At 37.4% G+C, this 11,737-nt stretch overlaps 2 protein-coding genes across 2 annotated transcripts; both read right to left on the reverse strand.

Annotated features, from left to right (window-relative positions):
- Positions 1 to 1,926: 1,926 nt before the first annotated feature.
- Positions 1,927 to 4,352, reverse strand: LOTGIDRAFT_164163 (hypothetical protein; the record flags this gene model as incomplete). The annotated part of the gene is made up of 7 exons (XM_009060672.1): positions 1,927 to 1,976; positions 2,291 to 2,293; positions 2,496 to 2,620; positions 2,987 to 3,077; positions 3,336 to 3,460; positions 3,765 to 3,912; positions 4,349 to 4,352. The coding sequence occupies 7 exons, from the start codon at positions 4,350 to 4,352 to the stop codon at positions 1,927 to 1,929; spliced, it is 546 nt and encodes a 181-aa protein (XP_009058920.1).
- A 4,339-nt stretch (positions 4,353 to 8,691) lies between these two features.
- On the reverse strand, positions 8,692 to 9,708 carry LOTGIDRAFT_164164 (hypothetical protein; the record flags this gene model as incomplete). The annotated part of the gene is made up of 1 exon (XM_009060673.1): positions 8,692 to 9,708. One exon carries the CDS (start codon positions 9,706 to 9,708, stop codon positions 8,692 to 8,694), a length of 1,017 nt encoding a protein of 338 aa, XP_009058921.1.
- Positions 9,709 to 11,737: the final 2,029 nt, after the last annotated feature.

Raw genomic sequence — 11,737 nt, forward strand, 5'->3', positions numbered from 1 at the left:
TGGACAATTATTAGACAAATTCTAAATTTTTACCTGAGATGAAAGCTTTGTTTCTGCTACTGCACTACACACAGTGTGAGTGAACTTCATTCACCTTGCGGCCAGTCATAAACACTCTGATCATTAACCCGTGAACTTTCTTAAATACTTCCGCTCTTTAACCCTCTTCCTCATTCTGTCATTAGAAAACTTGTACGGCCTCGGGTAACTGGGCTGACTAGACGATATCAGTTTCACTGGGGTTGAATCATACTAACGCACCCTTATCATATTAAAGGTGGTGTGGGTGGATTTGGGGGCTGCTCTGGGGTCAAAATAAAAATAATTGTGTGAGGATTATGTCCTCCGGTTCTGTACCCTTATTGATCCAATGAAAGAATTAGGGATTTATGTCCTAATATTCTACACCATATGAGTGAAGGCGTAAATTCGCTAATGTACTGTTCTACATATTTTTAGTATCGAAAGAAATTGAGCTTTGCGTCATATTGTGCCTCTATTTAATCATTTTCAATATGAACCAAGAGTGGGATTTACTTATATTATGGATTATAAAATTCTATATATTTATACTAAACGAACTAATAAATTTGAAGAACATTTTCGGTGATGTCAAAATTATGGAATCATTTTTTAACAAAGTAATCGAAACCTTATCCTGTTATTTGTAAAAAAGAATTATCAATGATATTGACGTAACCAAAATATTACTTCTGAACCCTATTGGGTAGATAAAATCAAATGGAACCAGTGCTATGCCCTTCTGTTATTTTGTGAGGTTCTAGCACAGTCGGTTAGAGCGTCGGTTCCTAACATGACGTCATTTGCTTGGTAACGTAAAGCAAATGTCGGCCGATCTTGATAGGCGAGTGAAAGTCTGGTTATTTTGAATGAGTCATCTTCACTCATAATTCCAGTCGACCCAACTGTAAACGGATACGCATAATCCGGAAAAGATCAATGCTAAGAAGTTTGGCCAAGGACCAGCTGTTAGTAAAGATCCTTAACTGTGAATCTAAGTTGTTGCAGAAAAACCAAAGACAATGTAAAAATCAGCCACGATTGGGCAGCGATTGTCCAAATGTCTATCAAGGCAAAAGAAGAGTCAGAGAATTTTCTAACTGGTTGACATCTATCAAAAACTACGCTTAAAAGATTTAAATGTTGATTGGGCGGATATATTTCAATTGATGAGTCAATTAAGGATCAATCGGATGACGTCATCCGGATGTATTAGATAATTATTAATTACTATTTAATTAAGCAATTTGTTATTTTATGTACAATCCAACTACCAACTACTACGACTACCAACTACTACCTAGTTTGCGATATCAGCATCCGCTGGAAGCGAACGTTAACTTGCCATCTACCAACCAACCTATTTATGTGCGATATCTTAGAACCTACAAAACGAAATGCAACTTTTCACCTTAAACAATGTCTTCTACTGAAAGTTTTACTTTGTAACCTAAGCCCGTGATTCAGTGACAAGAGTCGTAACATCTCCATAAAAGCAAAATGAAGTGCACCAAGCAAATAATTTTTTTATTAGAAACGTGCCTTGGGAACGTAAAATGGTAGCACATGTCGCAGGTTGTAGAATATCGAATTTCAACTTTTTCTTTTATTTTCTTCACGTTTGCCATCAAGTAGAATTTTAGTCGCCATAAAGATCGCAAATGAACTCAGTCTGGTGTTTTTCTAAAATCACTCTTAATCCAATTCATACAAAATAATCGATGAAAGAACAGTAAATATGGGAATTTGCACGGTTGTCGTGGTAGCGGTTCCAACATTGTACACTGCATGGGGAAGAAGGATTTAGTAGCCTGGTAAGGGGCTGACAATCCGGAGAACAAATACAAATTGAAATCAAGTGTATTTATTAAAACTAGAATATTCTACATGTGTTATAGAGTTTATTTATCTGGAATCATCAGGGTTATCTATCTCACGACTTTCATCTGGTTTCTCTGTAATATAAAGTTCAAAGGAGTATGGGTTTGGGTGATTTAACTCTCCCTATCATTGACCTTAAACTTCAACTACGAGACCCTGTATACCAGGACAGAGGCAGTTGCCTGTTTGTTTTCGATTTCTAACTGTCGAGTGGTCCATGAAGACTCGGTCTTTCCTGAAACCTAAATATCGTATTAAGAGTATCATTTCGATATATGACTGCATCTAATACCTTGACATCATTAGGCAATTTTCTTCTATCATGGAATGCAATAATTCGATTGGATTGTACGATATCGAATACAGCTAATCGATATCCTCGACTTACGGTCTGTAAACAATAATCGTATACATTATTATTTTCTGTATACAAGCTGTATTTACTGGCGTACAATCAAGTCAAATCACTTCATTTACAAACTTCGGTCATACAAAAAAAGTGCCCTAGTGTCAAGGCATAAGATGCAGTAATAGTTTGACATAATGAAGATGCTCCACCATAGTTATCAATTAAAGTAGAGCTACTAACCAACATTTTAGGAAGTCGTGGAAGAAATCTCGACCCCTCTGTAGAACTCTCTGTATATATTCACCAGTTATAGAACCACATTCTTCGGATGTTACTGCTATAGCACATTCAGATAGTTCATCTAGATCTCTACAATTACATTTAAACTTTACAATAATACTTCAGATTTCAGAGCTACAAGAATGGACCCTGTAAAGATCCACAGACAGTTAAAATCGACAAATAGAGAGCTTATGCCACCGTTCTAGTAAATTACTCTTATTGCACACTGCCCTGGCAACATTTTCCCCGCCACCATCATTTACAGAAAAATATAAATAGGACGCAAAACACCATACGTTCAATGAACGTGTTACCCAGTACGGACTGTAAGAACGGAATCAATCATACTAACATACTATGGAGGCAGATTTAAAGTTGTAAATTGTTTCATGTTATGTATTGTAATTGATATCATTTAGTGTAGAAGATAAATATTGTTTAAAACATACTTACGAACATGTTGCGTCAGGGGCTAGATTGTGACAAACACCCATACGATACTGCCAGTAGGAATTAGACCAACAATCATAATGAGCTAAAAACTCTGAAAAAACAACGTGATTTGTCGAAACGTTGTGAACTATGAAACCCAGAAGCAGTATGCCAAATAACAACAATGTACTTTTTTAAACGTTGTGCGCCATTAAACCAAGGAGTAGTATACAATATAAACTGATGATGACAATGTAAATTGTTGAAGCGTTGTCTACAATAAAAACCAGAAGTAATATACACATTGTAGAAACGTTATACTTGGGTTATCTTTAACATCTGAAATAAACTGTCTACGAATTATTCTTACCTTTATATCCGTCATGACAAATGTACTGTAAAAGAGCTTGAAATGTTCCGGCTGATGCATAAACCTCGGTACCATCACATTGATCTCTGAGGTTGTTTATACATGGAATAGCGTCGTTAGAAATACTACAAACACACAAATAGATTATTAAAAAAGGTAAGAGGTGATGGTGGGGCTGTGAGTACCTGTCACAAATCTGACATCATTTGACATGGGGCCCTGGAAAGATACCAGGGTTTATTGTGTTCTAGGCGAGGGTAATTAATATACTCTTCAAAACGCTTCTAAAATAAAACTATGTATTATAACCAAAGCAATTGTCTTATTACAATAAAAGGGGTTAATAACAGTAATTCAAGGCCTGTCCATATCTCCAGTACAATTAGTAATGTAATAATTGTGAAGCCAATTTAAATAAAAGTCTCTTACCTACAAATTATTTGGAATTTTTTATGTAGAGGATCAATATCTGCAGGGAATAATGGAGGCCGAGTGTGCTCAATATAATCTGTACAATTCCGTACTGGACAATTCACCCCGTTCTCGTCTCTTTTAAATACTCCAAAAACACTGGCTTCTGTCAAATATATAAAGTTGATTGTATGCGATCTTATTGAACGACCTGTGGAGTGGCATCACACGATATGATTCGAGTTTCGGTTCCAAAGTAGGCCGTCGTCACGTCCGGGGCTTAATTAACATACTAACGGAGAGTTAAAACGCCACAAGATAGTAAATAACTGTAAATAGTCCTAAAATTGACAAAAGTTGGTTTTAGCTAATGAGCTACATAAATAATTGACATAACAAAGGCACGTGGACCATTGTTTGAGTAACAATATTCCCCTCTAAACCGACATCTGACCGGTTTACTGGAGTTAATTCTATCGATATAAGGAAATATATATAAAGAAACGATTTCATTCTTTATGTGATCCAAATCGGCGAACATGTCATAAAAACTGCATATATAATAATATGAACTGATCTATATGTAAAACCATAAAACTTACCCATTGTCGTCACCAAACATAAAACTGAAAAAAACAGGGAAATACTGTGACTAAACATCTTGAAGATGGCGGTGATTCACTGCTGGCTGGTCAAGTACTCGGGTTTCTCGAGATACTCGGTGGGGTTCGTTTGCTGTTATGGTACAAGGTTCCTACACGGTAAATGATCCCTTAACGCTGATTCTTGTTGTGCTGAATCTAGTAAGGTATAGAAGCTGGATCTCTTCAGGTTAACGGTGTCGTCTTATGATTACCTTGGATTTCTACTAACAAGGCACTGACGGTTAAGGAATATGTTCTTCACGTTGAAGTATCAAGAGTTAATTGCCTTGAAGTCCACCACTGGATCCGATGAGTGCGTGACGGTACGCGATCTACAGAATATGTTTATATAAGATCTGATGTCGGTAGAGTTTTATACACTGTACACCAATTATATAACCACCAACAAAAGGTTAGATTCGAATCTTCATGAAGGCTTATCACAGACGTCATATTGGGCCTCTTCCTCCGTTGTTTTTTCTCATTCAAAGTTCACCTCAAATTACTTCCGATAAAGAGAGTCTTCTGGTACGTAACGATGGTACAGTACAGTACGAACATACGACAGGAATCTGGATAGTTCTGCTAGTCAAGCTGGTGTCTTCTAGCAAATACAGCCACTCTCAACTGAAAGACTAAAAAAAACTGTCGAACTGGACAAGATTTGTCGGCACTCCCTTCGTAAACATGGCCAAGAGTTGATGACTAGTTTGGCTTTACGTAGGGCATCATGGCATCATTAATGCGTCGGCCTTATTGAATCCAGAATGAGACTCATAACGCAAACCTTGGAAAGGTAACATTATGTCACTGCATAAAATCGCCACCATGACGTCTTTAAAGCCTCCTTCTCCAATCCCACTAAGTCGAAACTGATCATGTTTTACATCATTAATATTGGAATTGATTAAGCTATTTAATTAGATGAAGTTTACCTTCACACATTTCCAAGAAATTTTCTTGTTGTTTAGCAAGTGTTTAATGACGTCAAATTGACTAAGGTTTATTGTTAACCCAGACCGGCATCTAGGGTCTTTTCATGAGAGATCCTCACAGTGTGTACATGATTTGACTCTTTACAAGTTTCATCTCGTTAACACCTTAATACAACCATCTTTACAATGTCAAGCTATTGCGAATTACGTTTAATACCTTGAATGCAATAGCCACATATTTTGGTAACACAATACAGAAAATACGGCGATTTGATTGGATTGTACGCTGGCGAATACAGCCAATCATAGCCCCTGATAACCCGTGCAGGCAAATTGTTTAGTGTCTTTGGCTCTGATTGGTTGGCTGTATACGTTAATGTACAATCCAATCAAATAGTTGCATTTCAACGATTTTCTGTGATACAAGAAAGGTAGTAACTGCAGTGAAGGTATTACAAATGAATGGGAACACAGTCTGTCTGGTGTCGAATCTCTAATGGTAACATACAAACTATGATATGACTGATTAATAAGAAATTCATTTCATTTCATTTTAACTGCGTGTTATAAATTATAAATATTAAATAACGGAACACAATTTTATGGTAACCTACTACTTAGTTTTATTACACACGACGTTTCAACAATTTACATTGTCATCTTCAGGTGAAGTGAGGAAATATTGTAGCTAGGTAGGTAGATGACAAGTTAACGTTCGCTTCTTTTTTTTTTTTTTTTTTTATTGCACTCAGATACGGTGTCAGTGTCGGGATCTCATATATATATATAGGCCAGACACCAAGTACGCTTTCTCCACTGAAGATGTGTTTTTTTCTAGCGGCTACTCGGCTTCGCCAACTAGAGTGTTAGGGGCTTTTGAAGTTTGCGTTCTTATGAATGGCTAGAAGGATCAAAGGGGGATTAGTGACCCTAACTCTAGACACAAGACTGTTACCTGTTATTGTTAGTAAGTTATATCAAGGGTGAGTTTTTTTTTTTAAAAGAAAGGTAGGTATAGAAAACAATTTACATTGTCATCTTCAGGTGAATTGAGGAAATATGGTACAAGAAGGTATATATGTACACAAAAATATGATTGAAGTGACAGTAAACACCAGGGTGACAATAAGCAACTAAAGTGGGGGATTATCTTGGTTGATTATGATGACTAATAATAATAAAACTAAGGAGTAGTATACCATAAAAGTGTCTTCCGTTATTTAATGTGATCTCTACCCCTAAATGTCGCTAAGGATTAAAGTATAAATGAACTGAGTTGAACTATGGTCGGTTGAAATCTAAATGTCAAACTGAAATCTCCACCGAGTCACAGTGGTCCGTTATTTAATAATATTCTTAATTTACAATAGTAAAATAATAGTTAAATCATAGCAAGTAACATTCTAATGGTTGAGAAGTGGACGGAGTGGTTTTCATATAATTATCCACAGGTCTTGGAATAGCAATCAGCTGCAATGTAGAAATGTAGATCAGAGATATTTTAAACTCCAATAAACATAATATTCTACAATAGAATAAAATTCTCAATGAAATCACTAACGACTATCATGAAATCGTTCTGAAAAACACTTTGTTTAATATGTCGCCATATAAAGATTACATGACAGTGGCTATAATACTATAGAGACTGGTTGAACCAAGGTGAAACCCAAAGGGAGGCTCTACCCCACGACTAAAAATACAAAATAAAAAAATGGCCTAAAGTATACACATGTAAACCAACTAAAGCCCCGGTCCCACTGAGCATTTAGAAATCTGCGATGGTCTTGCGATTGTGCACTTTTGTCTTTTTCTATCGCCAGTGTTCGCAAACCATCGCAAAGCCAAGTGGGGCTGGGGCTTAAGCAACCAGTAATATATATACATGAGTGAAATAGCATTAACTACAGACTGAAGGACTTTAAAATCTCCCATTAACAGACATTACATTGATTTACAGATGGGTCTCAGAATGGAAGAGAGCGTTTGTTAAATAAAAAACGGAAGGGCCCCAACCTATATTAGTCCACGGCCTCCCTCTCATCTAGTTGAGTCACTGTGCATGATCTCCCATTAACATAACAATCTATAAAAAATATAGACATTTTATTACATAACATTATTATATAAGTTAATTATATCACAATATATTTATATATACAGATATCACAGATAAAAAATAATACCTACATTCATAACTTTACACTTAAATATAAATTATTTAGTAGGTCGGAAGGGATGAAGCGATTGGTCGTTCGAATTGGATAATCAACAGAAGGCCATGTGCCACAGGATGTGGACGTTAAATAGCCTTCGACAGTTGGAAATCGAAAGAGAAGGCTAATTAATGTCCTACCCTCATATTTCACTACATGGCGCCTAAACAGGTTCAGAAAAGTTTTTAGGACTTTTAATCTTCATTTTATTTAGTGCTCTATTTATACCAATAGTATTGTTTGTCAAGTACGAAAGTGATTTTCTAGTCTTTTTATTAGCTACAGGTATTAACTATCAGATCCAAACGTCCAGTTGTTCCCCATGGGCATAACGTAACTTTCACTTAATATACTTAAAGTGACACTACGTCTTAGAATGAACATAAAAGTTCTCAAGAATGGTCAATATGAGTATATATTCATCTGTTAGTTTACCTGGTGTCATAAAGTTACACAAGAATCCCTGTCAATTCTGGAAAATTGGAAAATTCATAAAACTAAGTATTGATTGAGAAACGCTTAATCATAATATTAAGCTTTTTTCATTAGTTAATTGCATTTTTATGGATAATTACTAAGTTTTTTTGGATTTATCAGATTATATCAGGATCCTGTTATGTTATTTATGACACCAGGTATATCTACTGATGAATATATGCTATTATTGGCCAAGTTTAAAATTCTTAAATTTTATGTTCATTCAAAGACGTAGTATCCCTTTAACATTGAAATGGTGTTAACAGAAGCTACTTCGATGAACAAAACTTAAAAGCTATCAATCTCCATGCGAGAGAAACAATACTATTGGATTCATTTCATGAATAATTTCAGCAAATATAACCTCAGACGTGTTTCACTAGAGTGACAAACTTCTCTGTGGCTCGGTAATTAATATTAGTGAACTCGTTTCACAAATAATGTTAACAAATATCTCAATATGGGTTGACAAAGCATCTTGTATCACTATAACATTTTCTCGTTTCCTAAATATTTTTCACTATCACTATCACTACAGGCTCGGCAAGTATCAGCATTGGACTCGTTTCATGTATAATGCATATATATTTCACTATGGATAGATCAGCGTTTGGACAGGTTTGATTAATGATATTTTTAAATAGTTTATAATAGCCTAACTAATAACATGATGTCAAGGATGAAATAAATCCCTGATCATATCAACTCGTCCATCCGACTCGATATAACCACGTCGTAGATTTCTCTCCGTATAGCGAGTCGGAGATCTGTAGCGTACACGCCGTGGACTCGGAGCTAGTCGTGTTGTTCGGACATAGTTGGCATACATCCGAGGTGGTTGTGGCGTTAGAGGTACTTCTTCTACGACTAATGGCGACGGACTCCGACGTACCACAACGCGTTCTCTGATCGGAGCAAGTGGTAAAGGCGGAGACGGACTTAGTCGCATCACTGGAGAGGAACTACGGTACACTCGATGATAATTGGACGCTCTAGACAAATTGACAGATCCAAAAGTTTCACTGAGTCCAGTCAGGGGACGAGGAAATCCAATACCCCGACGCACTGGCATGGGCAGATGATGAAAACGCGGTCGGATTACTGGAGGTAATTGTTCTACGGACACACCGTTACGAATGATCGGCGTTGCGTACAGATGATAACGTCCATCATTGACAACGATTTTCACATCCGTCCTTGGATACACACCGTACGTTTCACGCAACTCTGACCGTAGATTAACTGGTAGCGTGTCAAACTGCCCGATGTATTCGTTCGTTGGAATGAAATCCCCGTAGACCAGTGTTCCGTCAATGGTATACGACCCGCCTTGGAGCACAGCTGGAGAGCTTTCAATCCGTACTTGGCTGGCCGCAGCAATCGGAGGCAGGACTGGCATGGATTTATAGGGTGGAGGATATTTTCCGACCATCGAGTGATAAACGTTTGGTGCGTACGGTGGTGGGTTATAGTGTCCTATAACAGGCTGACTGTCAAAACCTACAGCATCTGCTACTGGGGTGGAGTAGTAGTCTCCGAACGGTAACATACCCTCATGGTGGTAGGTCATCTGGGAGGCAGTGACGGGATCTAAGGGTGTTACATACGATGCAGCCCCACCCACGCCTTCCCCATAATGCTGTTGATAAACCGGTTGAAGTTCAGGCGGGAGGAGAGAATTGTAGGCCATTTTGGATGTTTCTTATTTGTTAAGTCAAATTACAAATCCATTGTGCAGAATCAATAATCACCAGAATCACCACGACAGCAACGTTAGTTTACTGTCTTGATATAATGAATATAACACTGTTCCTATGGAATATTTCAGACGCAGAATTCAATTGTAGGGGAATGGATATATCGACTTAATCCAAAAGCACAGAAACAGCGTTCAAATCGAAGAGTATCAAAAATTACAAAGTACACTTTTTGAATACCGTACACTATCTCAATCAAGATGTTCCTTGGAAGGTTTTGGAAGATTTTAGCTGTTGATAAGGTAAATACAAATCAATGCGTCTTCTATTGCTGGACAAACCTTCCCCTATCGATTAATTCCTTCCACAAAAATTTCTGAATTTACTTCCACGTGGTACTCCGAATCGTTCCAGGAATAATTCACGCGTTTCTGATGATGCGGGAACAATTTAAACTTTGATAATGGCACAATTGATGAAATAATGTTACGGAAACCCTAACAAATCGTCCATTTTGTTTGGGTGTTGTGCATTATGTCAAGTTGTAACCAACCAACGCTGGTCGTAAACCATTGTCAGCTCTCAATACCCATCGACTCAATAGCAACCAAACGACTTGTACAACACGACAATGAAAGGGTTAACCTATCAATAAAAGAAGGGTTTTGCTGAACAGTTAAATGTATTTCTGAACAATGAGGCGTTTTGTTCGACTACATTCTATTAGATATAACTAGAGTAAATAATATATAGTATTAAAGGCCCGTGATTATTAGCAATAATATACAAATAGGGGTGTTTATTAAAGGGAATGCACCGTTTGGTATTTTCATAGTGTACTACAGTATATAGGGTTTAGGAAATAAAAGGGTTTTCAAGTTTGGGTTAATGAACATTTGCCATGTGAAGTAGTGGGCAGGTGTAAAATGTTGCAAGAACAGCTTCATTAGTCTATTAGCTCTCGCTTTTCCTCGTCAGTTCCTACTACCATTAGCCCTGCAGGGTAAAGAGGGCCTGGAAGGCATCATGTCGGAATCTAGCCCACACCCTTTGACTAAAAAACAGCTGAACCACCCGATTCCTTTGAGTTTTGGAAGCTGTCTTGTTCTTCATACAGAACAGTTTCTTATCGCGTGTATTAATGAGTCATGTCTCTCAAGTCAGAAATATTTTCTTTGTTGATGCAGTAGTTGGCCTGAAAATGTTTATCACATATCCTTGATTTTCCACTCGATCCTGTCCATTTTGTCTGTAAGTAGTACAGTCAAAATGAACCACCTTGCATTCCAAAACCTCTCATTGGTTTAACAGAGAAAATGAACACGATAGGATGTTTATTCCCATCTATCTTGATAAATACAGGAATATTACTCGGCTTATATTGAAATCTCATTGATTTTGTCTGCGTTTTGTGCATTTGGGGGTGTTGAACATAACCCTTCGTGATACTAAACATGTTTTATCTTTCGTATTATGATATCAATATTCTACTTTTCTGTCCTCCTCATTACAAGAAGACTGTACCCAGACCTCGAGGGTAGAGAGCACGAGTCAAACTGGGGGCAAATAGAAGCATTACAATAAAGACCTTCCAAAATGGGAGCAGTTAAACTGACCATATTTTGATGTATTTGGGCTTTTGTTACTTTATAATTGCAGATGACCTGATCAGAACCATGGTGCAGCTGAATTGGAGAAACACTTTTGTGTGCCCTTTCCATGTTCTGTTATCGAGTCTCTAGGGCATGACCCAGACCCTGTCCCATTCATATGACTCATGTGGTCAAGTCTGCTTTTCGATATCAACATCCCCTGCAAGTGTTTGTATGACTCGGAATGCTCTGTGGTAAGAGTTCCCTGAATACTAGTGTTTAACAAGGTACCCTATGCTCTATCCTGCCCAAACCAGTGGCCTCTTGTTTTCTATAAGTACTGACGGCAGTGGTGGAGCCAGGTTTACGTCCGAGGGAGGGGGGCCAAATATCTGAGATTGCCAGATTTTCTAACCAAGTTATGAGATTT

The sequence above is a fragment of the Lottia gigantea genome, assembly GCF_000327385.1.
Source record: "Lottia gigantea unplaced genomic scaffold LOTGIsca_44, whole genome shotgun sequence".
Classification (NCBI taxonomy): Eukaryota; Metazoa; Mollusca; class Gastropoda; family Lottiidae; genus Lottia; species Lottia gigantea.